The sequence below is a fragment of the Staurois parvus genome, unplaced genomic scaffold (genome assembly GCF_062004578.1).
Source record: "Staurois parvus isolate SC_StPar_1 unplaced genomic scaffold, SC_StPar_1.0 ptg000090l, whole genome shotgun sequence".
NCBI classification, from domain to species: domain Eukaryota; kingdom Metazoa; phylum Chordata; class Amphibia; order Anura; family Ranidae; genus Staurois; species Staurois parvus.
The window spans coordinates 25,463,257-25,487,028 of NW_028317886.1; the positions used below are offsets into that span (position 1 = coordinate 25,463,257).

At 39.9% G+C, this 23,772-nt stretch overlaps 1 protein-coding gene across 1 annotated transcript in view; it reads right to left on the reverse strand.

Annotated features, from left to right (window-relative positions):
- Positions 1-1,991: 1,991 nt before the first annotated feature.
- ABCE1 (ATP binding cassette subfamily E member 1) overlaps positions 1,992-23,772 on the reverse strand; it is a 46,584-nt gene continuing 24,803 nt past the window's right edge. The window contains exons 6-18 of the mRNA XM_089670494.1: positions 22,584-22,721; positions 22,370-22,439; positions 20,613-20,709; positions 20,444-20,533; positions 17,044-17,165; positions 16,717-16,938; positions 12,219-12,278; positions 11,437-11,495; positions 10,642-10,752; positions 9,683-9,825; positions 9,483-9,605; positions 8,661-8,772; positions 1,992-2,441 (exon numbers count right to left, since the gene is read on the reverse strand). Coding sequence (XP_089526620.1) covers positions 2,394-2,441; positions 8,661-8,772; positions 9,483-9,605; positions 9,683-9,825; positions 10,642-10,752; positions 11,437-11,495; positions 12,219-12,278; positions 16,717-16,938; positions 17,044-17,165; positions 20,444-20,533; positions 20,613-20,709; positions 22,370-22,439; positions 22,584-22,721 — 1,395 coding nt within the window. The 3' untranslated portion in view covers positions 1,992-2,393. The remainder of the gene's footprint in view (positions 2,442-8,660; positions 8,773-9,482; positions 9,606-9,682; positions 9,826-10,641; positions 10,753-11,436; positions 11,496-12,218; positions 12,279-16,716; positions 16,939-17,043; positions 17,166-20,443; positions 20,534-20,612; positions 20,710-22,369; positions 22,440-22,583; positions 22,722-23,772) is intronic.

Here is a 23,772-nt window from a genome sequence, read left to right on the forward strand (position 1 = left end):
ACAAAAATTAAAATCTCCTGCTACAATCCCCCTTTCTTAAAATCCATCAGTTCCCTCAGGGTTTCTTCTAGGTAAATCAATGGATTCTTATTAGGGCAATATATATTAGCAAGAGTACATTCCATTTCATACAGTTTCCCCCTTATGAATAAAAACCGACCCTCTGGATCCACCCTCCTATCTCCTATTGTGAATCTGACATTTTTCGCCATTCCTATTGCTACTCTTTTAGCCTGTTTTATTATGGGAATCAGCATATTACCAAATCGGATAATTTCTTGATTGTAACATAATTCTTGAATCCTGGGCTAAATGTGTCTCTTGTAAAAAGACTATATCAACTGAGTCGTGATAAATTTCACTGAGAATCTTGTCTTTTTACTGGGGTATTCAGACCCTTTACATAATAGGTCATAAAATTTACAGCATTCCTATCAACCATCCTGTACTTTTACTCTCTCTTCCTTTCCCTGACAAATCCTTGTAGCCGGAGATCAAAATGCAATACATTTTAAACACTAAAGTTCTCCCCAGGTGGTCCATTTTCCTCTGCCCTCCCATCCCACTCCTCCTTTTGTAGTTTGGACCCCAGGAATGTCAACATTTTCCAAACCTCCCTTCCTCCCCCCACCTACACTAAAAACCCTTTGGCCTATTTCTAGCCCTGGAATCAAATTTGGTTCAATTCCCTCTGTCGATTCCTCTTCGAGGGTAGGTCTCAGGACATGTACACCTAACAGAACCCCCATCTCCTTTTTCTAGGTCACAAAATTGATCCACAATACTCCTTAGTACCCCACCATTGTTCTAAGCCTCTCTGCTTATTTTCCACATAGCACTCCCCCCACCCGCTGTGCTTGTACTCATTCCTTATCTCATTCTCTTATTTTTGGGAAGGAATTGGCACCTCTCTTTCCCTAACTCTATACACTCCTTTGCCCCTTCAGACCATCATGATATTTCCATTATCTGTAAATCTAGTCTTTCACAGAAGTCCTGCATATCTTCTGGGAATCTCAATTTCACAGGATGTCCATCTTTCCAACCTATCAGACATGAAGGAAACCCCCAATTATAGCGGATGTTTTTGTTATGCATCTGCTCCAATAAAGTTTCAATAATCTTCTTCTGACCAGCGTGTCTGATGCTAGATCTGTGAAAATTTGTATATTTCTCTCTCCATGTTTTATTACAGACATCCCTCAGATTTCTTCCAAATATTAGCTTTATCTTCATAGTCATGAAGACGTACTACTACGTTCTGGAGGGAGAGCCTCAGGACAAATCTTAGGCAAGGCATCCCGATGCTTTCCCTCCACTCTATCTGGCCAAGGTCTTCTTGTTAGTTCCAAATCTAAGACTGCACACTGCAAACCCCTGGAGCCACAGAATTCCCAGTTGTACCGATCTCAGGATTTCTCCCTCCGGTGTTTGCAGCTCTGCCAGTTATCTCCCTGATCTATTGTCTGATATCAGCACAGCATATGTTAATTAACCCCTTTGCTTATCAGCTCCCTCACTGCTATTACCAGCCTGCCCTACACCAACATTGTGGACAGCAGACCAACACAGGACATTGCTTCACTACTGCTTCTAATAATCATAAGTAAGCACACTATTTCATGAGCTGATCTACCTATTATTTCTAGCATCAGGTGTTTTCTATGTTTAAGTACTTACAGACCTTCCACGGTCCAAAAGTAATATTGAGCAGTAGTTCGGCCCTCCACAACAGTTCGTTTCTCATGTGGCCCTTTGGGAAAATTAATTGCCCACCCCTGAACTACACTGATACAACTGTTCCCTTGCTTAGAAAAAAACTAAGCTATTGTTTCCACCTGTGAATGTGTGAGAGAGAGATAAAGTGGTTCTCTCACATTTTACCCCCAAAAGCTCAGTTATTTAAAGAATACCAGCAGTGTTTTCAAGTTTGTCAAGACTTTAAACCAAATCCATATTACCAGGGGGAAAAAAAAATCAAGCACAAGAACTCTGTTTAGGTGGATGTTTATTTCTGAAAACCTCTACAGAGGTTTGGGGCTCTTTTGTTTTTTTAAAACAAAATTGTGTTCTTAACAGCATTTTATAAACCATACTTTAAAGAAATACAGCTCACAAAGCTCTAAAATTAAAGGAAACAAAATGACAAATAAGTTAGATATCATGTTATGAAACCATAACAAACTGTACTCTGTTTTGCAGAAACAATGGATAAAAAAATGTTTCATTTCTTTAAACAGCCAGTTGTCTGGGATGCTTACTCTGCTTATCTTTACTGTAACAATACAGCATACAATGGAGTTTTTCTGGGGATGTTATGAAAAATTACAAGAGACGTTAGTCCCCTCCTCCACCTCTAATTTGAGGAGGGTTTTGAAGCTTTTTAAACTGCTTTAGTCGTCCAAGAAAAAGTAGTTTCCACTCTTTTTCTGATCCACATCCTAAGGGAAAAAAAAACAAAACAAAAACACAGATATAACATGTGCAAAGCACTCATGGAGCATGGTAAATAACATAGCAGCACAATCTTTGTGCATTTGTAAAGCCAGAACACAGCAAACAGATAAATACACAGTTGAAATAGACTAATAATATTTTATTTAGTACCATGTTAATACTGACAATAGCTTATTAGTAATAAAAGTGTTTCAGGCTACCTAAAAAAAACAAACAAAAAAACAACCCAAATCCTTTATCACTACCTCTTTTTCCTTAGAGGCTCCACCAACCATTAATTTTGTCTCAGTAACAGCAAAAGCAAAATCAACATCCTGTTTCCTCAACTACCACTTTTGAAGCCCAACTGAAACCTTTTTATGACTGTAATGTGTCCAGGGTGCATACAGTAATCTTTATCATATACAGTTGTGGCCAAAAGTTTTTAGAATTACACAAATATTAATTTTCACATAGTCTGCTGCTTCAGTGTTTTTAGATCCTTTTGTCAGAGGTTACTATGGTACACTGAAGTACCAAGCATTTCATAAGTGTCAAAGGCATTTATTGACAATTACTTGGAGTTTATGCAAGGAGTCAATATTTGCAGTGTTGACCCTTCTTTTTCAAAACCTCTGCAATTCGCCCTGGCATGCTCTCAATCAACTTCTGGGCCACATCCTGACTGATAGCAGCCCTTTCTTGCATAATCAATGCTTGGAGTTTGTCAGAATTTGTGGGGGTTTTTTTATTCACCAGTCTCTTGAAGAATGACCACATGTTTTCAATGGGAATAAGGTATGGGGAGTTTCCTGGACATGGACCCAGAATTTTGATGTTTTGTTCCCCAAGGCCACTTAGGTATCACTTTTGCCTTATGGCAAGGTGCTCCATCATGCTGGAAAAGGCATTGTTCATCACCAAACTGTTCTTGGATGGTTTGGAGAAGTTGTTCGTGAAGGATGTTTTTGTACCATTCTTTATTCATGGCTGTATTCTTAGGCAGAATTGTGAGTGAGCCCAGTCCCTTGGCTGAGAAGCAATCCCATACATGAATGATCGCAGGATGCTTTACTGTTGGCATGACACAGGACTGATGGTAGGGCTCACCTTTTCTTCTCCAGACAAGTTTTTTTTCTGGATGCTCCAAACAATCAGAAAGGGGATTCAGAGAGAATGACTTTACCCCTCTCCAATCCCTGTACCTTTTGCAGAATATCAGTCTGTGGCTGATGTTTTTCCTGGGGAGAAGCAGCTTCTTTGCTGCCCTTCCATGGCTAACAGACGAAGAACAATGGTTTCAAACACCACACTCCTTTTAAAGCTTTCAGTCTGTTATTCTAACTCAATCAGCATGACAGAGTGATCTCCAGCCTTGTCCTTTGTCCTCCTCAACACTGACACCTGTGTTAACAAAAATATCACTCACATGTCATCAGCTGGTCCTTTTGTGGTACGGTTGAAATGCAGTGGAAATTTTTTTGGGGGGATTAAATTAATTTTCATAGAAAATAAGGACTGTGCAATTAATTGCAATTCATCTGATCACTCTTAACATTCTGAAGCCATCATAAAAACCAAGGTAGCAGACTGAAAATTAATATTAGGTGTCATTCTCAAAACTTTTGGCCACACACACACACACACACACACACACACACACACACACACACACAGTGCTCAGCATAGGTGAGTACACCCCAACAGATTTGTCAGAAAAACTTGACTTTCCTTTCAGATTCAACATTTTCTATGGGACACTATACTACAAAATACTCGCACAAATACGGGCCATTGATTGCAAACAAGATTTGTTAATTTGCACATACAAAAAATATTTTTACTAACAAATAATTCAAGACCATGTTGCAAAAATGAATACACCCCAATGAAAGTCTTAGGAGCAAAGCTGATGGCTTCAAAACTGTAGGGTGTTGTAAAGGTGAGGAGTATAAAAGGAAAATACCTACAGTAAAAAATCTTCAGTTTTACTCAAATTAGTTGATGCAAAAATAAATACAATGCAAAACAAAAACTACTACATCTATTATTTTGTATGACCTGCATGATTTGTAAGGACAGCACCAAGTCTTCTAGGCATGGAATGAACAAGTTGGCGACATCTTTTGCCATTTTTCAAAAACTACCTTTTTGAGCCTTCATGCTAGATGGAGAGTAATGCTCAACTTGTCTCTTCAGAATTTCCCCACAAGTGTTTGATTGGGTTCATATCAGGAGACATGCTTGGCCACTGAATCCCTTTCACCCTGTTCTTCAGAAATGCCTTAGATGTGTGTTTTAGATCATTATCATGTTGGAAAAGTGCACAACGACCAAGGGCACGGAGTGATTGTAGCATCTTCTCTTTCAATATAGAGCAGTACATCTTTGAATTCATGATACCATCAATAAAATGCAGCTCCCCAACACCAGCAGCACTCATGCAACCTCACAGGACGCTGCCACCACCATGTTTCACTGTAGGCATCATGCATTTTTCTTTGTACTTCTCACCTTTTTGACGCCATACAGTTTTGAAACCATCAGTTACAAAAACATTTATCTTGGTCTCATCACTGCAGAATACAGAGTCCCAAGTAGTCTTTTTCCGCGTGGGCCCTGGCAAATTCTAGGCGGGCTTTTTTGTGCATGGGCTTTAGGAGAGGCTTCCTTCATGAACGACACCCATGCATCCCATTCCTCTGCAGTGTATGCCGTATTGTGTCACGGGAAACAATCAGCCCAGTTTGGCGTTCTACTTCTTTAGCTAACTGTAGTGCACTTGCATGGTGATTTTATTCAACCCTTCTCATCAATAGCCGCTCCTGTCGAGGTGTTAACTTCTGTGGGCGGCCTCTACGTCTCTGTGAGATGGTTTCAGTTCCACCTGTGTTACATTTTGTATCACTTTTGCTAGAGTATTTTGACTAAGTAAAACTTTGCTGATCTTCTTGTAGCCTTCACCTTTCTTGTGAAAAGAAATTATTTTCTTTCTCAGGCCTTCTGAAATTTCTCTTCCAAGTGGCGCCATTGCTGACAGCATGAAATGGGAAGGAGCTTTATTAAGTAATACCCTTTTATAATCTGCTGTCTGCTGGACACCTGTTTAATGAATAGACTCACCTGTAGCTTAATTCTTGTTAATTAGGATTTTGTTGTCGAAGATTTAGCTTTGCTCCTAAAACTTTCATTGGGATGTATTCATTTTTGCAACATCGTCCTAAATGAATTTGTTAGGAAAAATACTTTGTATTTGCAATGGCCCACATTTGTGGGAGTATTTTGTAGTATGGTGTACCATAGAAAATTTTGATTCTGAAAGGAAATTAAAAGAGAGATCTGTTGGGGTGTACCAGGGTGGATTTGATTTAAATAAAGTTGATTTAAATCACTTTTTAAAATCACTAGTGAAAAGGCTCAATTTAAATTACATAATTTTTAAAGAGCAACTGTCATCCCTGTCCCACAGTGGCTCCTCCTCACCGACTGTCCCATTCACTTTAACGGGACAGCTGGTGATGTGGCAGTGACAACAAGGTGAGGGACATGGCAGGTGAAGGGGAGTGGATGCTGCTAACAGACGCTGCCATGATGCATCTAAAATGACAGGTGCTCTTTAAATGTAAGGAATCCGGCTCATTCTTGCTGGTAGTTTAGAATCTTTAATATTTGCAAACCAAATGAAGGTTTCCTCTTTAGAATAATAAGCTGTCAGGTTAATAAAACAGTAATAGAACAGATTTTAGGTTAATAGATTCATCACACATAGCTGGAGAACTACTCAAATTCTTTTGTTTTTTCTCATGGTTACTGTGAAATTGTGTGAATGCATCAATGCGGTGCATATTATCTCAGCTTGTATTCATTGGAGTTTACCAAAAATGTAAACATTGCAGAATATACAGCCTCATGCTACATAACTAAGCTCAATTTCATGCTGAATAAATTAAATTAATAATGTATCTTAAATAGAAACTATCTTTAGATAGATTTTTACTCCAAAAGCATTTTATTAATATAAACTTGATAAAAAAAAATAAAAAATTTGATTAAGAAAAAAAAAAATTGATTTTTTTTTTTCTAAATCGATTTGTATCCACCCTGGGGTGTACTCATTTAGGCTGAGCAGTGTGTGTGTGTGTATATATATATATATATATATATAAAATATACACACACACACACACACACATATATATATATATCCCAACACTGCTCCAATCAACAGCACTGCTCAGGAAACAGTGTGCTATTTGTGAAGGGAGTGTGGCTAATCCTTGATGCAGCAGTTAGTGTAAAAACTTGGATATAAGGGAGAATGCAGCATTTTTTTGTCATATCAATTTTTTTTTTAACATTAGCAGTACAAGTAAAACTATGATACCAATTTGAATCTTCCGCTACTAAATACTTTAACAATTGCTTACCTTAAATGCCATTAAAAAAATACAAACTTCACTGGTTTGTAAATAAAGTTATTTGCAATAAAGGACTTAAAATCATACATTAGGATCAGAAAAGAAACCTGTCAAAATATGGAGACAGCCATTGCTGATCTACTAAAAGGTGAGTTGCTTGGCTGTCATGCTGATCCCCTGGCTTCACTTCTATGAGGTTTCCTTTAAACAGCTCTGTGGCTTAGTAATGAGACTCCAAAACTTGCAGAAATAGGGAGCTCAAGCTGCTGTTACGACAGATATTCAAAAAAAACAGCATGTGATGCAGTATTCCAGACTGTAACTGCAATTGTCAATTTGGGTGAGCCTATTCTATGCGTTCATCTAAATCAGAAATCACTGTAAAAGAACAAACTGACTCACATTTTCTTACAAGCTTAAAAAGTGTATCCCTGCTCAAAATGTAAAATCATATATTCATTTTCACACTGCATGCCATTTCAAGCCTACTCCCTTTAACTTGAAAGATTCTGAGGTTTGAAAATTTACTTTTTGAAGAGTTCCACACATTTACTTCCTTGAATGCAGTAACATGTATTCACTATGCCTTGTGAATATGCACTGCTATGTCACCCATTACACAGAGCGTGCTGTCTGAATTACAACTACACATCTGGACATTCTGAAGTAGTTTCAGGAGGCACAGTGAGTACAGGAAACACGAGACATCACTTCCTGCATACAGCAATTTACCATGGAATATGCAGTCCTCGAACACTGAAGGTAATCCAAAAAAAAAAAAAGCAAGAGAAGCGATTAAGGCTCCGCTGACACTTGTACGACTGGACACTTAAGTCGCACCCCATGTTTTTCAATGAGAACCATTCAAATATGTGCTGCTTAAAGTCACAATGACTTTAAAAAGGTTCCTGACTTTCATGAGCCTTGAGTACCATAGACTGCAATGTAAATCCTCAAAAAGTTGCACCTGAATGTTACACATATGACAGTTGTGCAACAGTTCTCCATTATAATTGGTCCAAGCCAGAGTCGCATCCAAGTCGCACCCTTCCAAACTTGCACTTTGTAAGCTCTCCCTTTCGGTACTGGGGAGGGTGAATTTAATTAAAATGGTGTGGGCCCCATGTCTTCTCTACATATTTCACAATTCTACCGTATGGATCCCTAAAAAATGGTTCTACCGCATAGAGACTCAGTTTAGAACCCTCATTTGGATCTCCTAAAGAGACTGTTGCGAACTATGAAAATTTCCCTTCATGTGACTGGAATTTGCCCAGTACCCAGTTATGGCACAATACTAATTACACTGAATTAGTCAAACTAGAAGGATTCCAAGACTGGGGGGGGGAAGGAATGCAATCAGTGGCTCAACTGTATTCAGGGAGAACAGTAAAGTCCTTTACACAGCTCCAAACTGAATTTGCACTTGCTCACAAACAATTTTTCCAATATCTGCAAGTACGCCACGCCTTACAAGCCCAATTTCTCCTCTCTAACCTCACACTGATGGAGCCTGCTCTTCTTAAAGATGTAACTCAGGCATCACACAAATAATAAAAACTGTTTAGATTAAAAGTTGCTCTTCAAAGTCACGCAACTTTGGAGTCATACAAGTGTGAATAGAGACTGAAACATGGCCAACAGACAGGCAGCACTAACAACAAGAAGGGAGATTTTCCAAGTTGATTCTGGATTGTAAAAGTACTGTTTATCTTATTACAATGATGATGTTATAGAATCCAAGTGTATGCTGTGACTTTGGATCTTCTTTAAAGAAGATTAATACAGGCTACTCTGTGTACTTACCTTAATAGAATTCAGTTTATTTATTCTTGGTCTGTAGTTGTTGGGGTCTCTCCTAAATGTAATTTCCAGCTGAGACAAAAATTTGTTCATTCCAGCAAGAAGTGTCTGAGGGCTGCAAAAGGAAAGTAACTTATTTAACAGGTAATTACAGTAAGAAATGTCAGGTGAAGGAAAATAGATTGCCAGTTAAAACTATACTGTTACAAATAACATTCCCATACACATAAGGTAATTTACCCAATGCTGCCTGTTATATTGCCAATATCTGGTGCAAGTGGAAAGATCAGCAGCAGTCCAATATTCCCTTTCTCCCTCAGCGATTAGCAGTCACAACAATCTGGCTAGTTCTACAAACCTGTAGATGTTGAGCCTAAATAAACAGCTAAGTTTAGAATGCATCTTCCCTGAATGCAGTTCTAATGCAAAGTTCTATGACTTGTCGCCTGGCCAGATGTGAAAAAAGGATCGTTTAATTATAGCACAGACACAGCCTACATATAAAGTCCAATAAAAGTAAAAAATTGATTTGCAAATTGGACAGACATTGTCCTAATAACAGACATTGAGACACTGCTGAGGTCATAGTAAGTAAAAATTGTGGTGCTACACAGGGCAAAACATGAGAAAAGAAATGAGGCAAAAAAAAATTGAGCTGTGGCTTCTATTACGCATTACAGAAAGTAAGTTCTGTCTTTCATGGAGGATTTTATTGGGCTATTGGGCTATTGGGTGTCATCACCATAACATCGGGTGCAGGGTCTTTGTAATATTACCTGCAGTTTGGCTCAATTACACACTTTCAGAGAGGCATCAAAAGGCTACCTGTTTGCAACTGTATCCCTAGATGGGATGCCATCAAAGACGATAACACGGTCAGCAAGGTAAGTGGCCATAATAAAATCGTGCTCCACAATAAATGCGGTCTTTTTGGCATGAAGAATGAATCTACAATGAGACAAGCCATTAGTTTAAAGACGGAACATATTTCCTCAATATATGAAGATAAAAAAGAAAATAATTACCTTTTGATGACTCTGGCGGCCATGAGACGTTGTTCAGAATCCAAATACGCTGAAGGCTCATCAATTAGGTACACATCGGCAGGTTTACCCAAACATAGTGCCAAAGCCACACGTTGCAACTCACCTCCAGACAATGTCTGCACCTGTTGGGCATAACCACACAACTCTCACATACTGCTCAATGTTTGGGGTATAAACTATAGCAAACATACATTACCCTTCCATGACCAGAAGTTGCTGAAGCTTAGATACCCAAACCAATTTTCCAGAATATCTCTCTCTCTATCCATCTATCTTGTCTTACGCTAAATAGGAACCTGACTGCTTTTCAAATGTTAGGGCTCTTTCACACTGGTGCACTTAAAACACTGTTTCTAAACGTGTTTTTCAATGCATTTTTGGTGCGTTTTTCCTGTATCCCAGCTGTGAAACCTGGACGTGACTCAAAAAAACAGATCGCATGTGTGTTTTTAATGCACTTTTTATTAATTTCAATAGAAAGGTGAGTTTTTGGTGCGTTTTTTTTTTTTAACGCACAAAAAATGCAGCATGCAGGACTTTATAAAAAAAAAAAAAAAAAAAAAGCATAGCACCCGCAGCACATTGATGTGAAGAGTTCCATAGGATTTAAAGAATTACATTTTTCATTAATTTTTGTTCCGCTTTTTATACACCAAAAGCATATCAAAAACTGATCAGTGTGAAAGGGCCCTTAGTCTAAGACAGGCAGCTGTCTAAGAGTGTGGTTAGAACTATAAAACTAGGAGTGCACACAGATGTACACTGCATTGATTAATATTTTTACAGCATGTGGTGCCTAAAAAAGGGAAACTGCAGACTGCGCAATCACCAGTGTTTCCTAGCCTACCATCATTTTTACCCATTACAAATCAGATTATATACAGTATTCTCTCTGCATAGGGCAATTTGTTTTAATGTTAAGAATAAAGGTGGAATACCTCTTGATCAATAATATTTTCGATTTGCATCGGTTTCATCACATCGGTTACAAATTGAGGATGGGTGTAAGCATCTCTGATCTTCTCATGTAGCAGTTGGCGGACACTTCCCTGTTTTTAACAAAATATTAGTATAAGAACATGCATTGACAAATTTAGGTTTCCTGTCCCAGTTTTGTGTAAAGTTTAGTAATCCATGGAAACAATCAAACTGGAGTTTACCGTAATCATTGCAGTAAAGACCAACATTATATTATCACTATATTTTACAAAGGTAGTGCTTTTCACTACCTAAATAGGTCTATCCTTTGTAATAAAGTAGCCTACACTTTCACATTAAAGTGGAACTCAAGCTTTCGATTATGTGACCAGTGGCAAATTCAAACCATGTTAATTAGGAAAAGTTTCTTTTTTGCTTGTAAATGGAGGTGTACATGCCAGTTCAAGTATCTATGCGGCAATTAATGATCTAAGCCTGAGGCAAAGGCAATCTGACCCAGAGACAAAAAGAATAAAAAAAAAAAAAAAAAAAATCATTGCCTTTATTATCCAGCATCAGTTGGTGGAGTATGGACAGGCAAAGTTCTAGTGGCTGGGAATGAGTAGGGAAAGGTTTTCCAATGGGGCTGACATAAGGGCAGATGAAACTGCATTACTAGGGTGTTACCATTCTGAATTTAAAAATATGCAATTTTACTATTGTACTATGCCATTAGAAGTTTCTGAATGCAAAAAATACTCTGTAGGAAAAATATTGCAGATCTGCACAATGACCCATCTTGGGCGTATACGTACTGTTGACTTTGGACTGATTTTCTGTGGTTTGTAGCTCACATTAAGGAATGGTACTTCACCTGTAATGAAAATACATGAAAGCACAATTCATCTAATCTAAATCCATTTTTACTGCTGGTACTATTCAGCGTTCTCTTACACTAAAGAAAGGGTCATCAACCAGTACATCGTGGCCAGATGACCTGTAGATTGCGGTCTGGGCTGGCTGACCAGCCATCCCAGAGCATCAGAGTGCAAGGCGGGGGGGGGGGGGACTGTAAAGCTGGAACTGTAGTGGGGAGCAAAAGCCACATAAGCTGATGCCTCCTCTGTAGTCTCTGTAATACTGGTTCATGTCCCATGTGGAGTGTTTAAAATCAGGTGTGAGGAAGAGACACTGTGCTCTGTGATCTTTGACTTATCCCATGTTGTTCAGGTAGATCTCCACCTCTAAGGTTGCCCACCCCTGCATTAAACCTCACCACTAAAATTAAATTCTCCTTTAAACTTTATAACCCAAAAACCTTTAAAAAGCATTATGGGCCTTGCAATACAATGCATAAAGCAAAGATTTCAGATGGAGCTTCTCTTTTGCACTCTTTTCAGCCAAAAGAGGGCTCTGTCACAAAAACTACAATGGCAATTGCACTACATTGAAGCTCTCTGCTCTTATACCAATCTGGGCTACACCAGACTAAGCTGCAAAGCAGAAAATGGAGCCTAAGAGGGTTTTTTTTTTTTGGGGGGGGGAGGGGGGCTTTAAACATAGTATGAATTCAGAGAGGGGGGAACACTGATATTACCTCCTTCATCAGGTTTCAGTCTACCAGCAAGCATTCGAATAAAGGTAGTTTTGCCAGTTCCTGTTTAAAAAAAAACACCAAGAAAAACCTGTTACCAATCTCAAATATGTACTCTAAACAGGGGGGGGGGGGGGGGGGGGGCGACAAAACACATTAAATTATGTGCTGGTGCACAACCTTCTTGCTGGAAAATTGTATATATTTTTGTATGTGTACAACAAAAGGTTGCAGCAAATACGCAGTGTTTTTTTACCTTCCCTTTACAGGAAAAACATTGGATGGAGTGCTCCAGTTTATCAATGCAGACCGATTGAAATTATTTTTACATATCACTGACAACTGAGCACTAGTACATTTTTAAAGCGTGAGGAATAAAAACACAAATAAAGACAAATTACAGCTACAAAGATTAGGTTTTCCAAGCTTCCTTCTTTTAGGATGGAAAGAATCATTTTATATCTATATTTTTAGTTTTGAATAGAGTAGGGGAAGGGTTAGAATCTTTGTTTATTGAAGTCTGTTTCTTGAAATATTAACAAGATTTATTCAACTCCTATACCAGACACAATAGGACAGAAAATTCTCCTTTAGGTAGCTGCCACCAAGGATAACCCATTAAAACAGTGGTCTCCAAACTGTGCACCATGAGCTGGATGGAGCCCTTTGCTTTTATTTATCTGGCCCTTGGGGCACTATTCCTCCCAGTGACACCAATGATGGGGTGCCATTCCTCCCACTGACACCAATGATGGGGCACTACTCATCAACATGAACAATGGGGCACTATTCCTTCCACTGACACAAAAGATGGGGCACTATTCCTCCCCTCACTGACCGCAATGTCCGGGAAATTGTTTACTCTGACATGGTTGCATTTTTGCCCCCACTGGCCACAGTCTGGCCCCCTAAAGTCTAAAGCAGAAGAAACTGTCCCTTTCAAAAAAGTTTGGAGACCACTGCATTAGAGGATTTCTTCTCAACTCCTGTTCCAGCAAACATGACATTTTAAATTCCCCATTAATTTGTCCCAGGGACTAATTTTCTAGACTTTCCCCGTGCTATTCAACACTATAAAAAATATACGATTTTTGTGCTCACCATAAAATTTTTTTTATAGCCCATTGAAATTCACAATTGGGTTGATTTACTAAAACTAGACTGGAAAAACCTGTGCATGGTAGCCAATCAGCTTCTAACTTCAGCTGGTAAAATTAAGTTTTGGACAAGAAAAACCTGAAGCTGATTAGATTCTATTGCGGAACTACATCAGATTTTGCACCACTTTTCCTGAAAGAGGAAGTGACTGCGAGAAACTCTCACAGCTCAAACCAAGTCTAAACAATAAATGACAGTGAAATGTCTTTAGGGTGAACTAAAACAAGAAAGACGAAAGAACATTGCCCTCAATGTGAGGCAGAGACTACCTTAAGTAAGAAAGTCCTTGGATCTCCACAACAACTAATTCCTATGTAAAACCAAAAAGGGCTCCTTACAAGTTCACCAGTTCAGAAAGAGGGAACGGTGACAGTAAAGAAATATGTCCCAATTGATTTAAATGGCAGTTTTTGAAGAACAGAGAAAACCATATTCATATCCCATCAAGTCAGAGGGGAACAAACAATGATGAGCTACATGGGAGACTCCCCTTACAAAAGGGTCTTAGACAGAAAATGATAGGTCAGCGGTCTATGAAACAAACAGCAAGTGTAGAAACCTCACCCTTGATAATGCTGAGAACTCATATGATCCAGGTTAAGCTGTAAGGAGATCCCACTGAGTAAAGCTGGACATACTGTATATGGATTAAAATTCGGCCAGTTCCTGCTGAACTGGCAGAATTTTGATCCATGTATGGCTGATTTCATTCATGAGAAGTTGGTTTATCAATTGACTTTTCTTGAGCTTGTTCGTATATTTTTGCTCAATTAGCGCATGCAGCCAAATCGGCTATTGTGTTGCTCAATGAATTCTGACACGAGGAGTCCCGATGTCAGAATACAGTGACAACGGGGATCATTTCCCTATTCACCTCGGCTTAACTAATAAAACAGACCCATTTACAGCTACTTTAACGCTCACAACGGAAGCCCCAAGACTCACACCAAGTGAAGTATGCCTTCAGGATGTGACTGATCATGCAAGTAGACTGGCTAGCTTTAAAGTGGTTGCGAAACATTTTTTTGCCCTTTAATTACAACATACCATACTTCTCTGCGCAATGGTTCAGCACAGAGCAGTCCCGATAGCCTCATTCTCAGGTCCCCCACTGGCACTCCTAATCTTCCTCAACCACTTCCTATGTGAGCACTCGTGTGGACTTGCTCCCAAGCCCCGCTGCCTGCATCCATAGACAGACAGCAGGGCATGGCCCCATCCCCTCATTACAGAGTTTGACTGACAGCAGCGGGAGCCAATAGCTGTTGCTGCTATCGATCTGCCCAGTGAGGGAGGACAGAGCCAGGAAAGCCACTGCTTTTATGCACAGCGCTGGATCGCGATGGAGTGAAGTTTAAATATAAGGGTGGCTGGGGTGGATGTCAGGCACAGAAGGTTATTTTTTTTACCTTAATACATTTACCTTTGTGCTGCCGATCTGTGTCATAGGTCTTGGAGCACTCCTTGGTGTAGGAATTACTCTCCTGGTTCCAGATGAGACCAACTGCGGACGTCTGCCTGCCAACTGTCCACACCTGGGATGGAAACAGGCAAACCTTTTTTTTTTTTTATGACAGGATCCACTGTACCTCTCCTGCCACAGCGAGACTTCTGGTTCTTCTCAGTTGATAAATACCACTGCTGTGGCGTTGTCTTACTGGATCCATATCAAAGAACCCTCCAGCCTCCAGCATCATGATCCAATGATGCAGAGACAGCCACATCACTCAAAGCTCCAAGATGTTGATCAGGAGACTAAATTCCTCTGAAGACCAAGTTCCTTGCACCAAAAAGTGGCCCAGCATTCCTCACCAGCGCAACAGACGCATCCAAGGTACAGAAGAGTGGCCACATGGGAGGGTTACAAACTGAAAGTGTAGATGACTCGTAGCAAAGCGTAAGGAAGGCTAATGCACAGGAAAAATTAGGACATGCAAGTATAGCTCCTTGTTGTCCACAGAAGCCAGAACGTCTCTCTGGTAAAGGAAGGCAATGACAGACCTCGTAGATTCCATAGGAAATTTCTAAACCCAAATGGAAACAAACATTAAGTGAGATCCAAGATAGGGAGGATGCCCCCTTATTATTCCAAAAAGGGAAATGGCGCAATAACACCTTAAAACTGAAGACCTAAGAGGGCTCAGTGGAAATTTGCTATCTGTGCAGTGACACAGGAAATTTATTTCCAAGGCAGGTGCAGGAAGTGAAATTCCACCTTGTAATCCCAGCAAATCTCCACCCACACCAAAGCTGTCCAAGTGTCCTCAAAAGGTTAAAAAAACGACCTACTTTAAAAAGTGGGATACACATTCAAATAGAGGAAAGTTTGTCTGATAGTTTAGCAGACCTTGGGAAGAGATTGGAAGCAAAGCTTAAGGGATTTAGACATGAATGTTGTGAGAGTGGTGTAATGAAAAGGACTTTTAATTGCTGGAGACAGATGAAGCTTCCCAGTCTGCCTCTTCTGTGAGGAGGATGGCTGCTTTTCCCAACAGAGGCAATGAAGCAGTGTTGTGATCAATGTAAATTACACCAAATCACAAGCTAAAAATCTGTCCATATCCAGCCCATTCACTGACTTTTCAACAGTTTAGTCACTACGAGTATGAAGTACATATGAATTAGCACACATCAGCACATACCCTATGAATAGATACATTTATATTAAAGCCTGTCAAACCGGAAGCACAAATCTACTCTGCACCGAAATACTCACCAGGTCTTTGGTTGCCACAAGTATAAAGCAGAACTCCAGGCAAATATTTATTAAACTCTGAAGTGTAAAAGTTACCTCCCATTAGGTGCATTCCGCTTGCAAGATCGATGCCCTGTCTTTAATATTTACACTTTCATTCATGCTGGATAGTACAGCCTTTGTTATACTTCTGGCCAGTTACAACTATGAAAGCTGCAACTCTCACAAAAGGTAACTGACAGTGTTGTGTAGCTGCCCCTCTCCCCTTGGCCATTCACAAATTCCATGTGTTCTTTGAAACATTTGAAAAATGCAAGGCTTTTGGTGAATGGTCAAGAGAAGAGGAGGATGACTAAACACCATCACATCCCTATTTGGGAGCCGAGGTATAAGAGCAACACTATCAAGAATGAAGAAAAGTTTAAATAAGGAAAATGCAGCGATCCAGCATATGGAATACATCTCACAAGAGGAATGTTTTGTTTTTTTTAACCACAGGACAAGGTTGTAAAAAGGAAAAGCTGTAATCAAAAACGTGAGATAATTGCATAATAATGTACCAACAAATATATATTTATATACACCAAGCAACTTGGCTATTCTATTTACTAAATCTAGTGTAGAAAGTCAAATTTTGCAGATTCATACCGTTCTCTCCCAGCATGACCATAATTTCAGAGTCTGTGAACTCTCCAGCCACAATCGACAGCTGGAACTCGCCCATCTTCTTCTTCATTGATGGGTACTTATACATACACATCTTCTTTACTTCTTCTTCTGTGGCAGTTTCTGCCACCTTAAAAACCAATGAGGAGTCCCTAAATCTTAGGTTTTCGGTGGGAACATACCCATCAAGAAAAATATTGATACCTGAAAATAAAAAGGTTTAAAATATAAGTAAACCCAAAGGTATTACAAATAATGAGAACATGATTTATTGCACACTCCTTAACATGTTAGAAAAGTATGACTTACCTTCTCTGACGCTGAAAGGCATAGTGACTACACCATAAGCACTTGGAACACCATATAAGCAGCATATGAAGTCAGAAAGATAGTCCAATACACTGAGGTCATGCTCTACAACAATGATGTAGCTGAGGGGGAAAAAAAAAAAAAAAAAAAAGTCCTAAGTCTGATATATACACACACACATTTTATAAATTAAACAAAAGCTATAGTATAGTGGCTGCCATGGCTGCATTTTGAACACTTAGAATGCAAAGAATTCTGTTTGGATGAAAAGAGAGTGATGTAACCCCAGCCTCTCCACCTCGATTAGAGAACGCTTTGCATTCATTTAGAAAATACAAAGCACTCTCTGAATGGTGCTGGCACAGAGCAGCAAACCTCCTGTGATCAGAATGCAGCAGGGCAGCTGCTTGGTGCAGGACCTGAAAAAGTGGAGATCACTGGAGTAATGGGGTCTACTTCAGTTATTTCCAGCTTCCAGGGGCATCGGCCAGGTATGTCGTATGCATAGTTACATGGTCCGAGCTGGGCAATACAACATGTATAAAATACCGATACCAGGAATTCATAAAGTACTTTCTTGCCATAAATAAACTTGATTCTGAGCTCCCATAAGTGACTCCAGAACGTTGGCGTATAAGGGCAGTTTGACTGTGCCCTGCTATTAAGCAGGCAGTAGAGCACGTATATGCAATGAATAAATATGGCTGCTCACAGGCACACACATAAAATTTATTTTCAACAATTTTTTTTGTTTTCCAGTTGTCTCACCTCCAGGCAACTGAAAAAACTGCAAAGCAAGTTCTACTGGTTCACCCACGTACTATTTCAGGTGCGGACAAATCTAAGCCAGGATTAGAAGCCTAGGAAGAAGTTTGAAAACCTAGGAACCAGCACTACATAAACTGCATATTACTATATAGTTAAATAGGTGTGCTGAGCATGTCCAGTTTTTATAGGGAAACATACTTGCGCAGCAGGAACATAACCTGTATACCGTAGGAGCCTCCAGGGCTCCAGACAGCTGTCCATCAAGAGATACAACAAAAGTTAGTGAGAAGTGACAAAGTAAATAAATTATGTACGGAGTCATAAACAGTAGCCTGGTCATAAACACCATAAGCCCCCTTTGTTAATTTTATTGGTTAACGCTCATACTGTGTTCACTTTGGCAGGAACTACGAGCACCAGCATGCTCCATGAAGCTTCCTTTGAGTTGTAGGCTGTAGAAGCAGGGCTGGGTCTAACATTCCTATATACAGTTGTGTTCAAAATAATAGCAGTCAGACATCACTAACCTGATCAGTCACTGTTTTTGGTAGAAATGATATTTCTACATGGCAAATAATTTACTAGCAGTAGAGTACTGTAGTAGAGTAATAGAAATCCAACAGACCCAACAGTCATGACATGCATGCTGCTGATTCTGTGTAATTGAATCACTAATTGAAAGGGGCATGTTCAAAATAATAGCAGTGTGGAGTTCTATTAGTGAGGTCAGTCATTCTTTGAAAAACAGGTGGCAATTATTGCCCTTATTTAAGGAAGGAAGGCAGCAAAGGTTGTACATGCTGGTGACAGTGCATTTCTCTCTGAAATTCTGAGGAAAATGGGTCGTTCAGAAGAACAGCGTACCTTGATTAAAAAGTTGATTGGAGAGGGGAAAACATATAAAGAAGTGCAGAAAATGATAGGCTGCTCAGCTAAAATGATCGCAAATGCTTTAAAATGGCAACCAAAACCTGAAAGACGTGGAAGAAAGCGAAAAACTAACATTCAAATGGATAGAAGAATATCCAAAATGCCAAGGACTCAGCCAACAATCAGCTCCAGGAAGATCAAAGAAAGTCTAAAGTTACCTGTGAGTACTGTTACAATTAGAAGACGCCTATGTGAAGCCAAGCTATCTGCAAGGAACCCCGCAAAGTCCCACTGTTGAAAAAGAGACGTGCTGAAGAGGTTACAAGTTGCCAAAGAACACATTGACTGGCCTAAAGAGAAATGGTGCAACATTTTATGGACTGATGAAAGTAAGATTGTTCTTTTTGGGTCTAGTGGCCGGAGACAGTTTGTCAGATGACCCCCAAACACTGAATTCAAGCCACAGTACACTGTGAAGACAGTGAAGCATGGTTGCGCAAGCATCATGATATGGGGATGTTTCTCATACTACGGTGTTGGGCCTATTTATCGCATACCAGGGATCATGGAACAGTTTGAATACATCAGAATACTTGAAGAGGTCATGCTGCCTTATGCTGAAGAGGAAATGCCCTTGAAATGGGTGTTCCAACAAGACAACGACCCCAAACACACCAGTAAACGTGCAACATCTTGGTTCCAGACCAACAAGATTGACGTTATGGAGTGGCCAGCCCAATCCGCGGATCTTAATCCGATAGAAAACTTGTGGGGTGACATCAAAAATGCAGTTTCTGAGGCAAAACCAAGAAATAGAGAAGAACTGTGGAATGTAGTCCAATCATCCTGGGCTGGAATACCTGTTCACAGGTGCCAGAAGTTGGTTGACTCCATGCAACACAGATGTACAGCAGTTCTCAGAAACAGTGCTTATACAACTAAATATTAAGTGATTCAAAGGAAAGCAAAATCTTCAAACATTTTTCAGTTTATATAGTGAATGTTTGAGTTTGTAAAGAAGAATACAAACACTGCTATTTTTTTGAACAGTCTAATATTCACTTTTCTTCCATTTTGTTTTTAGAGGAACAACACAAATTTGATATATTTTTCTTCATGTTTTGATTTGGAATAGAATGTGTAGTGTTCCCAATGCATTTGTGTGTATGGAAATAAAAGCTATTAGAAGGATTTTGAGCTTTATTCACTTTTTTCAACACACTGCTATTATTTTGAATACAACTGTATGCTGAAAGCAGATTGTGTGGAGCTTAGCCCCTCCTCGTCAAACTGTACCTTGTACGTATTCTAAGTACAGCCTCCAGGTGCCAAGACATGGCTGTTGTTACCCTGAGAGACTCCACCATCTGAATACACCTGCCAGCTATGCCCCCTGCCCTGTCTCCTCCCCATGCCTGCACCAGCTCCCAACTGTCAAACCTGTGGTGGTGGCACCTACAGGCAGAAAAGAGAAAGTGGGGCCAGCGAGGTCAGCAGCAGGTGCTGGGGAGGAATATGTCTGGGTGTCTGCTGCTAATGCATAGTTGTCAGGCTAATCCAAATCAAGTATGCAGATGCGTTCTCACTTTCTAATCTGCATGCTTGTTCTGAACAACTTAAATCACTGAAGCACTAAGATTTTACGGTAGTCAGCAATGGCAACTACCAACAATTTTTCAGAAATCTCTTATTTTGAGGCTAACCATATCACACAGTGAGAGTCCTGAATATGCTAATTTAGTAGACTACTTTTTTTTCTTACCGGTCAGGGTTAATCAGAGATCGGATGGTAATGGCAGCCTTAAGACGTTGCTTTACATCCAAGTAACTGGAGGGTTCATCAAACATGAAGCTGCAACAGGCCAGAACCACAAGTCAGTTAAGTGTACACAGACTACTTTTGGTTTACCAACGACAACAGATGTCCTTACATGTCAGCTCTTTGGATACAGACAACAGCACATGCAAACCGCTGAAGCTCCCCTCCAGAAAGGTCTTCCACATTTCTGTCCCTCAGATGAGTCAGATCTGAAACGTCATTGCCATATTTGATATTAAAAATTATATACAGAAAAAGAGCAGCATAGTAAAAGATATACGAAGACTTAAAAAAAAAAAAAAAAAAAAAAGCACAGAAATGTAATTGGTGTAGAAGTGTGATGAAAGGGAAAAAAGGCACCAAAGTGCCACGGTACATGTCTTGTACAGAAGAATAGTTACAAGCTCATGGAAGACAAAAGAGGCCCAAAGAGGTAAAACATGATGCTATTTAAACACTGAGGAGCTCATTTGTAAATGGAAGGCAAATATTTCTGCTACATAACCTGCACGGCTAGGGCATACTGTGGCATGCATTTAATAGCCCTTGAGGTGCCACATGGCATTCTCTCTGCTTAGAAAAGCAGAGCAAGCTCTGACTGTAGGTGAGCCAGTCATGTGACAGGTCACACTTCAATAATGCTCTGCCAGATTTAGACCCTTGAAGCTTGCGGAACACTAAGATTATCACTTTAAGTGTAGAAAGAGAAGAGAGGGGCGCCGGACTAAGAGCAGAATTAGTAGTAGCAATTTATTGGCATAAAAGACAATTGGCAACTCACAAAAAGTATGAGAGGTTAAGGCATGTCACCCGTGACGTGATCCGAAGCAATCCCGGGAGCCGGTGGAGGACAATTCCCACCCTGATGTGGAAAAAAAGATGGTAGAATATTGTGGAATCTCTAACCCACCCCGATGTATAAAAAAGTGGGTGAATCTGAAAATAGTGACCTCAAATTAAATCAGTACTTTTATAATAGAGATGAAGTGGATGTTCTACTTCAAACTGTAGGCTTCATTACCAATAAAGAACTAAAAGTGGCCATACAAGGCTTGAATTTCAGTCAATTCTTGGTAAATCGTCTACAATTTGAGCTGTGAGTGGCCCTGTCAGCACCCCTCCACTCTCGAAACTGTGGTCTTTTGATTGACCATTATGAAAGAAGCCTATGAGAAACAGATGCACTGCTTCTTTCACAAGGGGCAATCAAAGACCACAGTTTGAAGAGTGGAGTGGTGTTGACAGGGCCAATCACATCTCAATTTGTGGACGATTTAAAAATAATTGGCTGAAATTCAAGCCTTGTATGGCCACTTTTAGTTCTTTAATGGTAATGAAGCCTGCAGTTTGAAGTAGAACATCCACTTTATCTCTATTATAAAAGTACTGATTTAATTTGAGGTCGCTACTTTCAAATTCACCCACCTTTTTTCCCACATCGGGGTAGGAATTGACCTTCACCGGCTCCCGGGATTATTCGGACCACGTCACGTGGTGACATGCCTTAACCTCTCATACTTTTTGTGAATTGCCAATTGTCTTATGACAATAAACTGCTACTACTAATGCTACACTTAGTCCAGCGCCCCTCTCTTCTCTCTCTTTGCTTAGAGTCCAGCTTTACTCTGAGGGTGCTGCCACTGATGCTGCTGTTCTTTGTCCGTTGCCTTTGGGAACACTCACAGCTTATTCCCCCCTCTCCCTACCCTTTTGACTTTATAGATGGACTTTTTGGATTTTTAGACTTTTAGTAGATCCATTGAACCCCTCCAGCGCCAAATAGTTACATATCACTTTAAGTGTGTGTTTTGTTTTTTAAAGCAACAGTGTGGCAGGGAATACTGTTGTGTACTAATAAAGAGTACTTACCCAACTGTTCACAAACCACTTTTTGGGTTCTTGTTTCATCTTTTCGATCTAAAATGGTCCCCACTGGGCCCTGAGATAGCAAAAATGTTTTATTACATTGCGCCCTATTGTAGAAGGTACACGTCTACCCCTTCAAAGGGAAAGACATGCAAGTGTATTACAATCATAATCCCTATGAACTTCACTGCTCCAGCACAAAACACTGCATACACACCTTTGCGGCTTTTGGAATTTGGTCCACATACTGAGGCTTAATGATGGCCTTTAGATCATCCTCCAAAATTTTGGTGAAATAGTTTTGCAATTCTGAACCCCTGAAATAAGTTAGAATTTCTTGCCAATCTGGGGGGTCCTTTTTGAGGAAAAAAAAAAAAAAAAATGTTGAAGTATACACAAGTTATTATGAAAACAAAATTTTTAACCTAAATGTATGTAAAAGCAAATCGCCACATCACTAAACAGTCATACTGTGGAAGAAGAGTGATAGCATGCCAGTACCACTGGGTGGCAATACTGACCATTCAGTTGCAAAGCTAAACTAGCCAATGGTATCTTCACCAGTATATATTTTAGGGTTCATCTCTGATGCCTGAACCCGTTGCAGACTGTGGTTTTAACTGCTACGTCACTACAGCAACATCATAGTGACGTAGTGGAAAGCAGACAGAACCTTAGTGCGCAGCAGGAGATGCCTTAAAACACACCAAAGTGTAAATGCTGAAAATTCTTCAGATGGTGTTGCTTTGCAACAGAGAACAATCTGAGCCATCGGCGACAGGTCTGGTAATGTATTACTACAACTCCTTTACAGAAGGCACAACCCTGACATGAGCAGTCGCAATAAAAATGAGTTCATGGTTTAACACATGCCACAGATTTGTGTATAAAGGAAAAGTTCATTTTTTGACGAAAAATAAATGCATATTGTTTTGCAGATAAAAAAAAGACATGTGGCCTTTCTTGAGGCCCCCAAACAAGCCATATTTGTGGAGAATTTGTGATACTGTTGTCACATGCACACGACAACTCTGTCAAATTCCTGCAACTGCTTCAGGGTTGCAGCAGGCCTCTGACCAGTTTCCTCCTGGCTCTTTCATCCAGTTTGGTGCAAAGTCCTGATCCAGGGAGGGTCTGTGATACCAAATACCTTCCACATCTTAATAATAGACTTCACTGCGCTTTTAGGCATCGATAAAGCCTTGAATTTTTTTAATCCATCTCCTGACTTGTGCCTGTTCACAACTTCATCCCAGAGATCTTTTGAGAGTGCCTTGCCACCCATAGTTGACTGTTTGCTTCAGTTGCACTACCAGGAATTGAAAAGCTCCAGGAAAGCTCTTTTCATGCTGAGCTCATCAAAATGACCACAGCTGAAAGTCAAATGGCTGTGTGTCCAACTGAGG